Source organism: Astyanax mexicanus, chromosome 17 (assembly GCF_023375975.1).
Source record: "Astyanax mexicanus isolate ESR-SI-001 chromosome 17, AstMex3_surface, whole genome shotgun sequence".
Classification (NCBI taxonomy): Eukaryota; Metazoa; Chordata; class Actinopteri; order Characiformes; family Acestrorhamphidae; genus Astyanax; species Astyanax mexicanus.
Window position 1 is genome coordinate 27,214,162 of NC_064424.1, and position 19,368 is coordinate 27,233,529.

A 19,368-nucleotide genomic window follows, 5' to 3' on the forward strand; every position below is an offset into this window, starting at 1 on the left:
CATGCGTGTGTCATGCGTGAGCAGTTCAATTCAGCAGAAGAAACATATTGCTGGCTAGTATTCAAAACCTGCCTGTGAGAACATATGCCTGTGCAAGTGTGTGTGTTTGTGTGTGTGTGTGTGTGTGTGTGTGTTTGCTCCACAACAGAGCTGCCTGTTTTAGAGGCACAAATGAGCCAATGCTAAAAATAGCTCAGAGAGGAGGGAAAGATAGGTGGAGAGAGAGAACAGGGGAGGAGATGGGCAGACGGAAGTACAGTTAGAGAGAAAGAGAGAGAGGGAGAGAGGTCTCTGGGGGCATCTAGGTTAAATCAACATTCATACTCCAAATCAACACTGGCTTTAGTGCTGAAATTGCAAAAATAGAGTCATCACTGTTTCTGGTTACTAAATGATGTGTTTTGAATTAGCAGCTATCGACATATCAGGCCTGTGCGAAACTGCAGTGCATGATGAAATTCCTTGTAGAGAGACAGAAAGGGAGGAGCAAAAAAGAGGGGTGAAAGATAAAGGGAGCCACAAAGAGCCTCTGAGAGAGAGAGAGAGAGAGAGAGAGAGAGAGAGAGAGAGCTGCTGGAGGTGCAGGGGGAGAAAGGAGAGGATGTACACTTGAAAACAAGGTTCTATATGGGCACTGAGTGGTCCAGCAGTCGATTGGTTCGAGTGGTTCGATTTCAAATCCCAGGATCATTCAGATTCACCATCAGCAGCCGGAGTCCGAGAGAGAACAACTGGCCTCTCTGTCTTAGGCGTGGGTAGATGGTGCTTGCTCTCCGTATCACTGCTAGTATGAGCCAGTTAGCTGATGTATTGAAGCTGGGGATCCTTAGCTTTCCTCCGAACACACTGGCTATGTAGTCACACTTCAAATGTATCAGAGGAGGCAATAAGAGAACTACTAATTAGTGGATATGGAAATCTACCTTTCAAATTGGGGAGAAAATGGGACAAGATTAGAATTAAATCATTATTTAAGCAGTATCATAATGAAGGAGTGTCATTTAGCTCACTAAGGTTGATTTCAAACCTAATTTGTTTGGTTTGGACCACTGAAGTCCTGATCAAATACCACAATTTGGCTTTAGCAAAAGAGTTGTTTTCACTCAATTATTTTGAGCGAAACCTAATAGTGACCTCTAAACTATATTAACAGTGTTTATTTTAGGCTGTGTATCTTTTCTAGCCTTTACAGTAGGGGTGTGCCGTATTGTATTGTACACAATAATACCGCCAAACTTTTTAAATACCTTTATCGCAAATGTTCCCTGAAAAATTTTGACATTTTTGCTGTATGTTGAAAAAGAAAAATTCGCACTGTTCTCATTTCCCAATAAATATCTACTAGATACAGATTATATCTGTGCAGTATCATTTATTTTACTTTAATTCTAGATATATGGAGATATTTGGAGTGCGTTATTAGTATCATGACATGTTGGATCATTGACTTCTCTTATAATCTGGTAAAAATCATAGGCTGTTTCTCAATACGGAGTACACAAGTCTGGACTCATGTATTTGGCAAAAACGTAAATTTGGCTCGCGAGTGTGCACACTCCCGAGGACAGGAGGAGGCAGTACTTTTATTCTGTAATTGGAACAGCTGCGTACTTGATGACGTCACCCTCTCTGGGGCGTGGAAAGTGTTCCGAAAAATTTTCCCATAGTCACTTTTTTAATAACCACATATCTGAAGTCTAAGTCACCTAAAAATAACTTTAAACTATAATTTATTACACAGCAGTATTATTTTTTTTTAACGTAAGGTATCTTCCCCTCCGCTGATACTGCTGCGAGGTGCATTGTGGGTTATCGGACTGCATGAAAACCACACAAGTAACTGTGATCTTCTGAAAGGAACAGTTCTTGGGCTGGAGCTGATGACGTTAAGAGTCCATAAGAACACAAGTACATACAAGAATGCAGATTGAGAATCGGCCTCAGTTAGAGGTGTACTATATCATATTTTACGCAATAATATTGCTAAATACAAGTTAAGGTTAATTTTGTTACAGTAGTTCAATTCTTTTTTTTTAAACCAATGTTTTGTCATATTATTATCACAAAAATAGCCTAAAAATATTGTAGGATTATTTTAGGACCATATCACCCACCCCTGCTGTACAGTACAGGCTTTGCCGTTCAGGAAATTCACAGACCAATCACATGCGTCATAATTATTCCAAAGGTATTACTCAACCAATCAGATCTGTGCATTCTGTGACTCTAGGGAGAGGCCTCAGTGGAGATTTGAAGCGAGAAACAGCAGTGAGAGGATAAAGTGAGCAGAAGGAAGATTCATTCAGACAGATGATGAACCTCCACTTCTCAACTGAATCATACCTATTTATTTATTTATTAATTAATGTAAAACACCACTACTAACCTAAATACCAATCTTTAGAGTAGACACACCCATTCAAAGCTGAACTGATAAGCTCCTCCACATGTGTATGGAAATAGATCTAACAGAGTTTCTGTAAAGAAATTTTTTATTTATTTTTATTTAGTAGTAAAAATATATTTGAAGTATCTTTTTGGTTTATGATTGATTAATGTAATTGAATGTGACTTTCAGTATATAATACTTGCTGATACTCAGCTACTCCAGTATACAGGATACAACCTGCTAATTAAATACCCCTGAACTAAGCACTGGTTTATATCATTTGTAGTTTTCATTTACACAGTCAGAACATAGAGCATATATATATATATATATATATATATATATATATATATATATATATATATATACAGAGCCATCATGATAAAAAAAAAATAATGTGTGGCCACGACTTAATGATATCATAAAGGTATGTAAATGAGATTATTTAAATCGGGTTATTAAGGTGTGGGAATGGGAGAATTAAGTCATAGCCAGAGAATAATAAAGCTTCCTTTTCTTTAAATAAATGCCCATGAAGAAACTGAATATTACATCAAAGCTCGAACCTTTACCTTAAACCTTATCCAAATGGCAAAGCTGAATTTATAGTGCGACTCACTAAAGCCACGGCTAGTATAGAGAGGCTCTGTTTTGAGGAGAACTCCTTTAGGAATCTACTGGTGCATGAGGGAAAATATTTTAAAAATTTCATTTTATTACTATTTAAAACAGAAAATGATCAAGAAGAGCCATTTTCTACTTAAGAAAGTGTCATACCCATTAGGATTTAAAATAGTATTAAAAGTGTGAATTGCATTTATTCCCAGTTATACACATGACAGTGTTTTCCCCGCTCCTTGACAGATCTGGGATGAGCCCACAAAGCCAAACTTTGCACTAACTATCGGGAGACTGCGACATTTCAAGTCTGACAACAGTTCCACACCGAACATGAACATCCACACCACTTTACTGCTGATTCTGACCCACATGCAGCTTCTGCCTGATGCAGGCCAGAGATACAAATATAAACTTTCACCAACAAAATCCAGCAACTAGCAGGGCATCACTAAATCATTAAAACAAAAACAATGCATTGTGTAAGTCCTGCCAGGTCTGGCTTAAAGGCTGTCTTCAAAAGGTCATTCTCTGCTTTACACCAGTGCTTCACTGCTATCCACACTCTTTCTACAGTGGTCAGTATAGTGATTTTCTTCTCCAAACCTTTCACAACACAATCCCACATAGATTCACATGTTCTGATTGTGTTAACATAACTTCATCTGAACCTGCTCAGCTCCATTCACATCAGTATTAATAAGCTCAGAGACGCTTCTTCAGCAGCTCCTTCTGAACCGCATAGAACCGTCTTTATAATAGAACTATGATTTTTTTTATCTAATAAATCATTTATAAATTGCTGAGGGCCATTGACTCATGTATCTAGATTCAAGTTTTAACATTTTAATGAAGATATACAAAGCCTGCTTTTATTAGAGGTATTTCTATTTACCAAGTTGTTTTGTTTCTTGAGAAAATATGCTTAAAAATACAGATAAAAATCCCCAAAAAAGATGTGGAAAAGTCAGGAAATACTCCCTGTTCTACTCTATATTCCCCTATAATACCCTACACTACCCTATACTCAACTATGCTACCGGATACTTTTTGTACTCCCTGTTCTACCCTATACTATAAGGTGCAGTTAAAATCCTTTATAACCTTATAATCCGGTGCACCTTATGTATAAATTTTACGAGCCACTCAGGAGTATACAGGAGTTTCAGTTTCAGCATTAGCTGCTAACCGCGCTAAGCTCTAACCCTTTTGCCGTTCTGCTAACCCCCGCTATCACTGCTGGAGCAGCATTAGCATTAGCCACTAATCGTGCTAAGCGATAGCTCTTTCACTCAGGGTTGCGCGGAAAGAGCTAGAGGTTAGCCCCAATGCTAATGCTGCTGCACTCAGCCTTAGTGGGTAGAAATTAGGAAATCTAAGCTTACTGGAAATAAATGGAAGCGCTTTACCCACCCAGATAAACAGTTTTCAGGGCAGAAATCGGTGTAGATTAACATCCAGCACTAGTTTGACCTTAAAATATGTATATATATTTTAGGAATTACAGTTTTGTTTACTTAGCTTAGCTTTACTTAACTTAATTAACACCCTATTGGTTTATTAATTACGTCAGATTATGTGGTAAACTAAAAATCAACAAAAATTTAAATACTTGTTTTTCATTGGACAGTGACAATATATTTCCCTTTAGTACCTAGTGCTGGGGAATTATGGGCGAAAAAATAATCTTCGGATTATTTTAAAAAATCCGCTTTTAGATTATAATCAATTATTTTCCCCCCTACTAAAAATCAAACTACAGATGACAAAGAAATGGTTCAAAACTATGTTTTGCGCGTTGGTCCGTGGGAGGTGCCAAGTTAAAACAGATAAACAGTTCAGAAATGAGGAGTGTTTTTGGATATTTTAGATTTTAAAAAAAATCACATTAAAACTGTAATTCGAATTATCAGAATTAAATGTGAAAATCGCCCAGCACTAGTACTACATTATGATTCTCCTTTATTTTTAGATTATTTATAGATTTTTTCCCATATCGCCCAGCCCTATACAAAATGTTTCTACTGAACTACACACAGACTGCTTTTCTTATAAGTCTAACAGCCTTTGTATTACTTTATAGAGGAGAAGGACGTAAAGGATTTCAATATAACTATATATAGACTTGGTCTAAAAGCATTTTGGTATCTTTGGTTTTAATTTAGAGCAGGACATTGTGCTGGGGCTCTCTGTAGGTTGCTCCAAATATGTTTTATAAAGGACAAATGTTTTTTTCTGGGTCTTATAATCAGATGTGCAAGGATCATATTTCTTCGTCACCTTTTTGTGGTTCATCAGTATTCACACCTGGGCTGAAGCTCAGCTGTTTTTTATATATATATCCTTAAAGAAAGGGCTTTTAATAACTTTACTTTGTGTGTGTTTGTTCATTTTTGTTAGGTTATGATATGTTTATAGAGTATAAGCAATGACCTGAGACTCAGACCCCAGAGAATAGACACCCCAATATGGACTCTAGAGACTTAAATCTGGGCTCACTGATAAGACTCCCATTCCAGAGAGTGAGAACTTAACTCAGACTTGGAGTTAAATTCCAGTTAATCAAGACTCCTGCTGACAATCTACTGTCTACTGAGAGACTCAGATCTTGCCTCAGATTTACACTCCAAAGGTGAGACACAACTCAGCCTCAAACCTCGGAGTCTTATCTCAGAGTCACACCCTGTGACTTGAGACTTGATATGAATTGACCCCTCAAAGATTAGGTCTGACTCTAGGTGAGTCTCACACCCCAGAGACTCTAAACTCAATTTGAGCTCATAGATTTGAGTTTTAGCTTTGCCTTATTTCCCAAAAACGTAAGACTTGGACTCCGAAGACTTGGCTTAAGCTTTTTTTGAAGATTCAAGTCTTAGTTCTTCCTCAAACCCCAAAAACGGAGACTTAATAGACTGGAGTCTTGTTATAATTTGGTCTGAATTAGTTAACAAGTTAGTTCAATTTTAAAGTTTTCCCCCATTTTGTTTGGTTTAGTTTCACACAAGGAAAACCACAAAAGGAACAAAATGCGGCACGTGATCATGCTGTCTTCACTTATTGCTCGGGCTATGAGAAGTATATTTAATAGTTGGGTCTGATTGAGGTTGGATCACGTTCATACCAGAAACAAACTGCTCTGTAATTCGATTGAAATCAGGCTGAGACCAGTTTTTCTAACAGGTTTTGGTGCAGTTGTTTTGTGCACCAACAATACAAACAGACTAGAGTCCATTTTAGCCAAACTAAACTGTGCAGGTGTCAAAACTGTTTATGCAGCTTGCCTTTGGCTGCCGAAGCCCTGAGAGAGCCCAATTGGCCTTGCTCTCTCTGCATAGGTAGATGGGTAGACTCCAGGCAGTGATGGACTTTACATGTGTCGGAGAAGGCATGTGCTAGTGTAGTGGCTTTGTAAATTAGGGGAAAAATGGAATAAAAAATTGAAATATAATTATTTTAAGAAAACATCCTAAGAGGTACACTCCGAAGATGAGACACAACTCAGACTCAAAGTTTAGACACTTGAGTTGCACCATATAGATTTCAGTCCCAACTCAGACTGAGAGACTAAACTCTTCACCCTCAGAGACTTGAGTCTCAACAGGGATTTGCCCCCAAAGATCAACCCAGACTTAACCCTGACTTAAACCCCAGAGACTCAGAACTCGACTGGGAATCGCTTGAAATCACTTGTGAACATCTAGTGTTTTTATTGATTATTAAAAGTAGGTTAACCAATAAAGTGAGTAACTTTACAGATTAATTTATCAAACAGTGTCAATACACACACACACCCACACACACAATCACACACAAAACGAGATTAAATCAGCTGCAGCGTGGATCACATGTTGCTGGTGTTAAAAGCTAATTGATTTTTTGAGTCAGTGGGTGAAGTTATACATTCTAACTAGTGTGTTTCTGCTGATTCTCTCACCTCTCTTACTCATTCACACACTTTTTCCACACACACACTCTGGGGAGGGTCCATTTATCAGGTTGCCATGTGTACGCGGCGACAGGGCTCCAGCGCCATGCCGATTGTTGTTGCAGCGATGGGATTCCAGTGAGGATAATTGCTTCAGGGGCTTAGTGATGTAGGCCACCTGCTGAAACAGTTGGCCGAGTGTGTGTGTGTGTGTGTGATCCTCTGTGGGCCAGGCGGCTAAGTGAGGGGGAGGAACGGATTACACACTCTTGCTTTACTTTTGTAGGTATCCCGCATTACGCATATTTTATCAGCATCACACACACTCTCACACAGATACAACTAAACTGACATGATAAACATGATGTACAGGTAGATATGCATGGAGACATATGGAGGGTATGTGATGACACACTAACACTAATACATACATACAGATGCACATCAAAGCTCATGACCTGCATCAGGTGGAGTAGAAGCTGGCAGGGTTTCACTGAAGGTCTCTTGAATACGTTTGTCCTTTTAGTTTATCATCATATACAGTTTCTTTGATTTTTTACCAAATTGAAAACTTCTCATAATAATCAAGAGGAAGATGGATGATCACAAGCCAAGCTGAAGTGCTTGAATATTTGCACCAGGAGTGGCATAAAGGTATCCAAAAGCAGTGTGTAAGACTGGTGGAGGAGAGAAATGCCAAGATGCATGAAAATTGCTATTGCTGCTTTTGGCTTTTGTTGTTTGCTGCTGGTTGATTCAGAGGTATTGCATTGCAACAAGGTATTGCATTGCAACAACATAACACTATGTGCATTGATGCAATTCTTATGGAGGTAATGTTTTCTTGACACTGTCTCCTTTTTACAAAGAAAGCATAAAAACATCATGCAGCTAAGTATGGGATTGGTCAATGCTGAAAAGGAAAAAAAAAGTAAAATCTTATTATATTAGCAACTCACACACACACACACACACACTACATGCATGCATGTCACAGTCCACTGTCTGCATCAGCTGGCAGGGTTCCAGTGGAGGTCTCTGTCTAACATCCTCCTCGTTAATCCAACTAGAGTGCTAGTTTGTGGGGTTAATAGGTTGAGGAAGTGTTTACGTGTGTGTGTGTGTGTGTGTGTGTGTGTGTGCGTGTTCATGCACAGATGCAGCCTGTCTGCTTTCTAGACTTTAAGAACTAGATCTCTTTAACCCTTGAAAATCCATAGCTATTGCTTTAAGTTTGTTAAACCATGAGTCAAAACATTATGCCTAATATGCTGCCGCTGTTCGGTGGGGAAGACCTCTCAGTGTATGGGATTTCTGGGATCTGGCACCAGAGCATTCCAGCAGATCCTTTCAGTCAACTGAAACAGATTGGACTTTGTGTTTCAGCACCTCACGGGTGAAGTAATTGGCTGTCCACATGATGGAAAAGAAGGTTGGACTCTTTTTTGGATCAGGCTATATTCTTCCATCCTGTCCTCATTAATGATCTGCGTTACTGAATGCAATCAAATACTCAGAGAAACACTCACTTAAAAACAGGATACATGTATAACTGTGTATTTGCACTTTTTGTATGGCTGGCATCAGATACCCTCATTATATGCACATCTATCTATCTATCTATCTATCTATCTATCTATCTATCTATCTATCTATCTATCTATCTATCTATCTATCTATCTATCTATCTATCTATCTATCTATCTATCTATCTACCTATCTATCTATCTATCTACCTATCTATCTATCTAATGGAAATCTGTACCTACTACTGTCTGAAAATTTAATTTAAGACTTTGAAACCTCCTTTCACAAAAACTTTAATACTTTAGAAATAAAAGTAGTCAAAATAAATGAATGCTCAATATTATTTGCATATAGCAAAATAATAACATGACATCCCTGTCAAACATAAGCCTATATAACTATTACCAATAAAAATAACTTTAAATTACAACAGAGGCAGAGCTTCTTATTCTTTGTGAACAAATTTAACAGATTAAAACAAGTGTTTTTAACTAGGATATAGAATACAAGAAGCCTTTATATACGTAAAAGCAACAAGATTTTCCCGTCAAATAAACAAACCTACAGGCTCTATCAACTATGAATAACTTAGTTACAACATAAGCTATAAAAGTGCTTCAGTCAGTATAAGAAAAATATTGTATGTAGTGGAGTTGCTTGAAGTGGTGGAACAGATTAGATGTATTAACATTACCGCTGCTGGTCGGCTGCACTCTCCAGCACAATTTGCAGCAAAGCGGCAAGGGAGCGGACCCGCGGCCGGCCTCGAGGACCCTCGGCCGAGCGAGCGGACCTGCGGCCGAGAGAGTCTACCTTAGCCTTGGATCCGCTCGTCCCGGCTCCGTTTGTCTCCAGCGCGAGACATTTTTGCTGTGTAGCGAAGCGGACCCGAGCCTAGCCATTTTAGCCTAGCCTAGCCTATTTGGCTACGTGCCTGTGTGGTTACGTCATCACGACTGACGTAGCCCAGCTACGGGGGCTGAATGTGTTGAGCTCTGCGGCGAGCTAACGCCAGTAAAAAACGCCTGTCCGTGATTCTAATACATATCGATATACCACAAAACTGATATCACCGTTATTGAAACATTTCTTATTGTTGAATAGTTGAATCAGAGGCATCATATTGCAACCAGCTTGCAACACCATAAGCCTTTGATCATTGGTACAGTTCTAATGGAGATAATGTTTACCTGACTTCAGTTTTACTTTATTAGTTATATTATTGTTAGTCATTCCAAAACCTTGTGACTTACTGTTTGGGAACATAGGTCAGGTACACATGTTTAACTGATCATTAATGCAAATGTTGAATCAGCCAATCACATGGCAGCAACTCAATGCATTTAGGCACGTAGACATGGCCAAGACGATCTGCTGCAGTTCAAACCGAGCGTCAAAATGGAGACGAAAGGTGATTTAAATGACTTTGAAGTGGCATGGTTGTTGGTAACAGACGGGCTGGTCTGAGTATTTCAGAAACTGCTGATCTACTGGGATTTTCACATACAACCATCTCTAGGGTTTACAGAGAATGATCCGAAATAGAGAAAATATCCAGTGAGCGGATATCAGTTCAGTGGACGCAAATGCCTTGTTGATGCCTGTGCTCAGAGGAGAATGGCCTGACTGATTCGAGCTGATAGAACGACAACAGCAACTCAATTAACCATTCAGACCAAGGTCTGCAGAAGAGCATTTCTGAATGCAGAATACGTCAAACCTTAATGCGGATGATGAGCTACAGCAGCAAAAGATCACAGCGGGTGCAGCTCCTGTCAGCTAAGAACAGGAAACTGAGGCTACAATTTGCACAGGATTACTAAAATTGGACAATAGAAGATTGGAAAAACGTTACCTGGTCTGATGAGTCTGGATTTCTGCTGCGACATTTGGATGGATGGTAGGGTCAGAATTTGGCGTCAACAACAGGAAAACATGGATACATGCTGCCTTTTATCAAGAGCTGGTTCAGGCTGGTGGTGGTGGTGCTAAAATAGTGTAATAGTGTGGGGGATGATTTCCTGGCACACTTTGGGACCATTAGTACATATTGAGCATCGTGTTAACAGTGACCACAGACTACCTGAGTATCATTGCTGACCATGTCCATGTCCTTCTGATGGCTACTTCCAGCAGAATAATGCGCCATGCCATAAAGCGTGAATCATCTCAGACTGGTCTCTTGAACACGACAATGAGGCACAAAAGGCACAGTGGAGGATCTGCACACCACTAGTTTTAAACTAGCCATGGTCAACTTATGGTTCAGGATAGACTGCAAATGACTGCAGGAGTATAAATAAACCTATACTGAACTCTATAGTCACAGTTTCAGTTCAGATCCAGCTCTACAGAGCCAGGAGGATGTACATGATCTGGTTACTCATAGTCTGTACCGAAGCAGCTGCATAAGTTTGTTAGAATATTTAGAAAGTTGGAGAATTCAGAATGAATGAAGTTCTGCTGAGCTCCTGTTCTGGAAGACGGATGCGCTCTCTCTTTCATAGTCACTGAGAACGCTTGCTCAAAAAAGCCTGGATGACTTATAAGTCGTTCACGATGTCTCTAAACCTAAATCTAAAAACACGCCACGGGTGGCTGGAAGGACGCTTTGATAGTGGATGGATCTTCGGCTGTGTGTGTGTGTGTGGTGTGTGTGGTGTGTGTGTGGGGGTAGTTACAGTGAATGGTGAATGAGGAGTGTTGTTAAAGGAGCGAAGGCCTGGAGTAAGCGGAGAGAGGGAATAATGAATCCTGCTGAAGAAAAAAAAAAAAAGAAACTTGCGCTTGCTTTGTGGTTTTACCACCCAGTTAGATCTCGTCTGCTCTTTATGTTTCTCTCACTCTCTCTCACTCGCTCTTTCTCTCTCACCCTCCTCCCTCCGTCTCGCTGCTCATGCTTTGTTTCATCTCTCCTTTTATTTATTTTTTAGTTTTCTATCTTCCTGACTTCATAAATCAAATGATTTATTTCCCAAGACGCAGCACTGTAACAAGCTGCTCTTATGAGTGTGTGTGTGTGTGTGTGTGTGTGTGTGTGTGTGTGTGTGTGTGTAAGAGTGTGTGAGTGAGGGTGAGATGATATTCTGCTTTAACTTTTATGTGAAGATGTGTGCAGTGTTATGTGTGTGTGTGTATGAGATGTTAATCTACTTTTGCTTTTATGTGAAGACAATAAGGGTGTGGAATTATGTTTTGTGTGTGTGTGTGTGTGTGTGTGTGTGTGTGTGTGTATGTGTCAGTATGATTATTCCACTTTTGCTTTTTAGTATTGTAAGGTCTAAATCGCCCGTAATGCCAATCCGCCTGTACACTAATCGGCCAAAACAGTAACACCACTGACAGGTGAAATGAAATGACCCACATTGATTACAGTTTTCCCCAAAAGTTTAAACACATTTCTCAAAACTATGAAAATTATTAACTGCTTTGTTTAAATTCCACAAATCTCTAGCAAAACTGATTCCTTCCACCAAAAAAACACATACAGCTATTTATATACTTATCTCCAGCAGAGCATCAAATAAACACTGACAAGATCAATTCAGAGCACTATAATCAGAAATATTTGTTTTTTATTTATTTTTATTTGTTTTTTTTTTTTTCATTTGTATTTGTTTTATTTGTACAGGCCAAGTCTATGGAAAAGGCTTTCTGTTATATTTATTTAGTGAGGTGTAGGACCACCCCCCCCCCCCCCCCCCATATAGCATTACAGTACTACATGTATATGTGACACAAATGTAAGCTGTTTTTACTGTATGTAGTTTGTTTCAAAACTGTAATTTTGACCTATGTAAGTACAATGAGAAACATAACGATGAAAAACAGTTCACAAACAAAGAGGTAACAAAAATGTATTTATAATTTATGCATCTGAAGGTCAGTGATTCTTAGGTGAGCAATGTGTACTAAATGATTAACTAAATAACTAAATAACTTAACTAAATTTGTGTTTAGAGATTTGTAAAGTTGTGATTTAGAATGATATTTGAGTGAGAACATGTGTGATTTTGCTTAGAGTTTAGCAGTTTGGAATCAAAATGTTCACACATGAGCTTCATGTTTTTGGTTTTGTGTGCATAGTTCCATATTTTGTGTGTATACAATGTGGAAAAACTGTAAATAAACTTCATCTACAGATGCATTTTTTAGCAGTCAGTAAACACAAACATTACTAGCTTCAAAAACACAACGTCAAATTTAAAGAAACTCCATGTGGACCAGTGGGCCAAGCGCTGCCACCATGATTAGACATGCTGCCAGTTCGAATCCCGTTCATGTAGCTTGCCATCAGCTGCCAGAGCCCTGAGACAGCACAAATGGCTTTGTTCTCTCTGGGTGGGTGATGACGCTCTCTTCCCACACCACTCCAAGGGGTGATGCAGATGCAGGGTCCTCGTGTTGGGGCATTACTAGTGATAGGGGGAGTCCTAATGAGCGAGCTGGGTATCTGGCTTTGTAAATTAGGAGGAAATTGGGATAAAATTTAGAAAAAAGTTTGGAGTCGCAGCTGCACACTTACAGAACAAGTCCCAAAGGTGAAGCAAAGCTTTCAGTAAAGTGAGTTTTTGCCAAACCGCAGTTTAATTGTAGCCATGTAAGATTAACCAAACCATTCACCAACCCAAAAGAGACAGAACAGTAATAAAGAGAATGAAGATGTTAGTTAACAGGACAGGTCAGTGTTTATTTACTGAGATTAGATCAGGTATACTGACACATGAGGAACTGCTGACAGTGTAGCTTTTAGCTTCATCATTTTAACCTAAACACCAGCAAGGGACCGTACTTATTAACAGTAGTGATGTTTCTTCCATCTACCAGTGAAATGAATCCCATGCCACTGGCCACATTTATTATAACATTTGTCTTGCATACTGTAATACAGTTTGGGGTAGAGCATTTCTTTTACTAGTCTAAATAAAATTCTGGTTCTTCACAAACAATTTGTTTATTTTGCACTGGCAAACAGCAGCGTGCTGCCACCTAGAGCTTAGGCAAATCAAAGCACAGAGAAGATTCATGCAAATAAAGCCTAAACACGCGTGAAAAACAGATTCATTAATGTTTTTGTATCAAATCGATACATTGAATCTTTTACAGTTTGGATCGATGCATCAATACAGATCAATGTATTGTAACATCCCTAGTATCTCACCCACAACCCTAGAGTTGTTTCAATTTCTGTATCTCTGCTTTTTTCTACATGATAAGTACGATATCCTACAACATTTGCTGGTGGAACACACAGCTGCAAAATATATGCTTTTCTCACTCAAATCCAAGATGTGTTTCTGTGTAGTTCATTAATATTTTATCCCTCGCTCCGACAAGGCTGCCTTTAAAGTCATGTAATTTAATATGCTGTGCTCTCAACACTTCTTCTAATAACACTTCTAATGCTGGATACCAGAATAAGACTTTAGAATGTTAGAAGAGCATTAATACCGTCATTAACCTAAACACTGCACACAGCATGCACACAGCGCTGTCATTAATCTAAACCACTAATGCAGTGCGTAAGCTGAACAGAGATCAGTTTATCATTGTAAGAGAGAATATTCCCAGAATCTTATACACACATAATCCCCCACAATCTAGCAAAAGACACAAGATACAAGATTGAAGTTATGAGAAAAGGCCTTTTGCAGGATCCAAAATGTAGATTTCTAAGTAACATTTCTAAGAAATTTGCAAAGAAATTTTCATTCTTGGAGCAAAAGAATGGGGTTGCTGAAGCTGGTGTACTAGCTGATCCCATTGGCAGGCCAAAGAAGTGTTGCAATCTGGTGGAGACATTCCTAGGAAACCCTTCCTGTGAGTGGGTGAGCATCATCCTGCTAAAAAAAATATCAGTTGGAAGCCCTGTCATTAAAGACAACATATGTGGCCACAAGATGTCCTGCATATATTGCTGTTAGCTGATAATGTCACTTGTATCACTACTAGGGGCAAACAATGGCTATCACTGGTGTGAGAGGATTCCTGACTGTCCTTCTAAATAATTCACATATAGATATACAGTAAATGCTGTATAAGCCATATTGGCCACTGAAAGTAATTTCTAAGATTAGTAAATGAAATCTAAGCCTAGAATAAACCCTCTCTTTCTGTCTCTCGTTCTCCAGGAGAATCCGTATCTGTGCAGTGACGAATGTGATGCATCTAATCCAGACCTGGCCCACCCGCCCCAGCTAATGCAAGACCGCGAGCGGGGCGGTCTCGTCACCTACTGGCAGACAGTGACGTGGAGCCGCTATCCCGAGCCGCTGCTGGCCAACATCACTCTGTCGTGGAATAAAAGCCTGGAGCTGACCGACGACATCCAGATCACCTTTGAGTACGGCCGGCCCACCGTCATGGTGCTGGAGAAGTCCCTCAACTACGGCCGAACGTGGCAGCCATTCCAGTACTACGCCGACGACTGCCAAGACGCGTTCTCCATACCTCCCCGACGCGTTCAGGACCTGACGGCGGCAAACGTCACGCGAGTCATCTGCACCGAGGACCACTCCCGCTGGGTGGGCTCCAAGAATGACAAGGTGGTGAGCTTCCAGGTGCGGCCGCGATTCGCCATCTTCGCCGGGGAAAAGCTGGTAAACATGGATGGCCTGTACACGCGCATGGAGAGCATGAAGGGCCTGCGTGACTTCTTCACCTTCACCGACCTGCGGCTGCGGTTATTGAGGCCCGCGCTCGGGGGGACGTACGTGCAGAGGGACAACCTGCTTAAGTATTTCTACGCCATCTCCAACATTGAGGTGAACGCCAGGTAAGAACTGAAAAACGCCGATGTTTTTAATTAGTGCCTACAAATAGGCTTGTGACGAGAAACTCATCACAAGAGTCTTAATCTTCTTTTTATTTCAAAGTTGAAATATATAAATGAAAATCAATCTCCTGTATGAGCCTCTTTAGACCTTTTCCCCCAGTAAGGGGTTCTGTATTCAACTGGCAACCCCCCTTGAGGGTACTATACAGACCTGTTTAAAGTGAGAGTGGGAGAGAATCTGAGAGGTGACGCTTTGTTGGCAGTTTGGAGGAAAATGAAGTGTCGATAAAAATAGCTGATGGCTCCACATAGTGCTTGGTGCTTGAGATTAATGCAAAAATGGAGTAATTTTACATACAGACATTTTATCTTTTTAATCTAAAATATCTGAAAATGCTACTCATTTCTGAAGTGTTTATCTGTCTTACCTAAATTTTCGAAATATTCCGCATAGGACCGCGCTCGTACCGAAAAATGTTCGGCACTTACAACACAAACACCCAGAAAAAAAAGCAAATATTTAGCTAGAAATAAATCCTACCATCTCTAAAAACTGCAGCTTCATCGCTCTCCATGATTAATTGTGGAAAACAATAATAATTTCTTCTTCAACGTTTCTTTTGGGACTCGTTTAGTACGTTATTTTTCAATTTTTAGTCACAAACTTGCCTTCTGAAGTATAACTCAAGTATCCGTGTGTGTGAGTTTCTCCACGGCTGTGTGTACACGAGGTCATCACGTGATATGAAAGAATGGGCTTGAAAACAAAATTTTCAATTTGTTTTTTTTTGCAGGTAAGCCTATTTTTGAACCATTTCTTTGTCATCTGTAGTTAGATTTTTAGTAGAATATTTTTTTTTTAAAGATTCAAAGAATCAGAGTTTTTTTTTAGGCCATAATCGCCCAGCACTAGCTTCATAGGTAGCTTGCTGCCCACTTTCCCATCCTACCAGCAACTAGCTAATGGCTCAGCTCACTGCACACTCATTTTGCCTGAACAATACACCACTCATGATACATCAGCGATCCGGATACTTTGTACTCGATTTCGTTCCTTTGAAAATTACATTTTCAGAAATTCAGACATTCACGTAAATTTCAAAGGAATTAAATCGGGTAGAAAGTATCCGGATCACTGATGTATCATATTTCTGTAAGTGGTGTATCATTCAGGCACCGTGTGTGACAGTGATTGCTGCTGCAAATAATCAAACATTTGTTTTGGTTACCTGTGCATAATTCCCGCACAAGATATCAGAACACCACTAGTGTTTAATCAGCTGCACATATGGAAGTAATAGGGATAATTTTGAATTGACCGGACTGGACCAGCACTTTCTGTTTTAGGAATTTGCGTCAGTAGGATATGTTGCTCATTTGTCTTCTCTTTATCTGTTTATTTCAGCTCAGTTTTATTTATGTTTGTGTTTTTTTTTTCAACATGCATTGTCCCAAAGCAGGAGAATGCAGGTGCAGGCCCTTAATCAGTGTAGCCTGGAGAGACAAAGGCAGAGGCACGGTGAAGGACCAAGATTTAAAATGAGAAGATCTGCTGAATGAGACCAAAACTCAAAAATGGAAAAACCTAATAAAAGCTCTGTAGAAGCTGTAGTGAGGAGGGGCTCTCAGAACAAACAAGGCAATAGGCTTGTTGGAAATGAACTGCATCTCACCTTGCTGGTTGAGGCGAGTAGCCTGTGCAGGTTGGGCAGATCTTGCAGTGTTTACACCAGATCTCATGCTTTGGCTTTCTTATGATGAACAGCTGAATATGATGAACAGCTAGGCTACTCTTAAGAGAAGTGACTTTAAGAATAAAGGGCAGCTAAATCAAAAGCATTAAATACTTCACATATGATCTGTATGACAGGACATTATTAAAGAAATAAATATTATACTAAAACAATTGAATAAAAAAAACAGTCCTACCTAATATTTAAATGCTAGTAGAATAGTATGAACAATCAGTAATAAATGTGAATGAGTGTGTGAAATGGCTACAGGAGTCCAAACACTGGATAGAGTTTTTTGCCCCACCCTCTACCTCCCCAGACGCAAAGCTTACACGGGTTGCCAGACTGACACAGAGTAGCAAGTGGCGATAAGTCTTCTTCTTTAGCTGATCATTAAATATTTACGTTTACAATTGCCAAAATATTCGTTTCCACTTCACTATATGTGGTGGTATATTACCTAGCTATGCTCAACAACCTTACTGAAGCTCAGTGATTACCTGTTCAGCTGAAAAATGGCCAGCTCGCCAGTTTCCATGACTGCAGCACACTGTTTGCATGCTATTGTATATGGCTGGCAACCAGTGTTGTGGAAATAGGACTGGGGAAATAAGAAAATACTGGCTGAAGCTCTGCTGTCAAGGAATGCCAGTGCTTAAACTCAGCATGCTTCCTTAATACATACATCCTGATAATGTAATAAGTTGCTACAAAAAAATCTTTAATGGTCCTTTAAGTCTGCAATTCCTATTTTTTACAACACCGATAATAATAATATGAAGAATAAGAAAAACAGTTAACATTTTTAGAAAGTAAAAGAAGTAGTAAAGGCGTCACAAGGTGTCAGGAGCTCATGAGTTCTAGAGCGATAGATATGAGGTTAGATATGAGGACCAATCCCAAGCAAGAAAGAGGAGGTCTCAGAACAATTAAAATCAGGGAGAGGAAAAAAGAAACGTTCAAACTTTTGCAGTAAGTGGGCGGTCTTAGAACAAACAAGACAATGATTTGGACCAGTCACAAGGAGGGGGAGGAGTCAATCAAAACTAATAGAAGATCAGGGGTATCAGGACTGAAAACAAACTCAAACTATTTTGCTTTAACTAATCCATTGTTAAGGAAGGAAGGAATAGGTTTAGGAAAAGGAAAAGCCTGGGATTACTGCGAGGGTCCTGACAGACGGGTATTAAATAGAACAGAGGAGAAGTAGAAGATATGTGATGTAAAGTTGCTCCAAGCAGCTTATAAAACTTTAGTTTTGTATGCGGATGATATGCAGATCTAACGGATAGAGCCTTATACATCCAGAGACACAAACAAATGAAGGAGGTAATTGTTGAGGCTGGTATGAAGATTTCTGTCGCTGTGTGTTCCTGTGCATCGTGGATCATGCTGTAACACACACACATACACACCCCGCCTATAATACAGATTACACTGATTTCAGAGTGTGTGTTGAATCTATGAATACTGAATAACGGCTGCCTGCAAGATTTATTGAGTGTCATTCCCACACTCACACACACTTTATACCTCTGTATTAGGATACAGCTCATTTCACCAGTTCAGCTTATATTGTGTAACACGACAGCATACACACTCACACACACTCGCACACACACACACGCACACACACACTCAGACACACACATTGTCCTCAGTTTGAAACCATGCCAGGCCACGTAGAGTATATTTCTATACATTATGTCGTAGATGCTGAGGTAGTAACTTGCTTTGATGAACGATGCAAACGTCCAGGGCTACTCTCTCTCTCACACACACACACACACACTCTCTCTCTCTCTCTCTCTTACACACACACACACTCTCTCTCTCTCTCTCTCTCTCTCTCTTACACACACACACACACACTCTCTCTCTCTCTCTTTCTCTCACACACAATCTCTCTCTCTCTCACACACTCACTCTCTTATACACACACTCTCTTTCTGTCTCTCTCCCACATAGACACTCTTTATCTCTCTCTTTCCCTCTCTCTCTCTCACACACACACTCTCACACTCACTCTCTCATACACACACTCTCTATCTGTCTCTCTCCCACATACACACTCTCTCTTTCTCTCACTCTCTCCTTTATTTCTTAAAAAAAAAAAACATATCCAAACATGTTGGAACACACACACACTCCCGAGGCAGGACACTGAATCCCTGACGTTAGCAGTTTCAGGACAGTGAGTGATGATGACATCACAGAACTGTTTACCATCAGAGGGATGACCTGTGACACGCGAGTGGCATTGATTCTCATTTCAGCAGTAATACATCTGTAGTGGCTTCAGACATATTTACAGTATAGTGATAGTAGTAATTATTGCTTAGTAATTAGGTTAAAAAATAAACAAATAATTAATAAGCAGTTACAACACATAAATAGAAAG

General features: G+C 39.7%; 1 protein-coding gene across 2 annotated transcripts in view; it reads left to right on the forward strand.

Annotated features, from left to right (window-relative positions):
- ntng2b (netrin g2b) overlaps positions 1–19,368 on the forward strand; it is a 103,226-nt gene that overhangs the window by 18,025 nt on the left and 65,833 nt on the right. For both annotated transcript variants that reach the window (XM_049466593.1, XM_049466594.1), the window contains exon 3: positions 14,591–15,234. In XM_049466593.1, the coding sequence (XP_049322550.1) occupies positions 14,591–15,234 (644 nt within the window). The remainder of the gene's footprint in view (positions 1–14,590; positions 15,235–19,368) is intronic.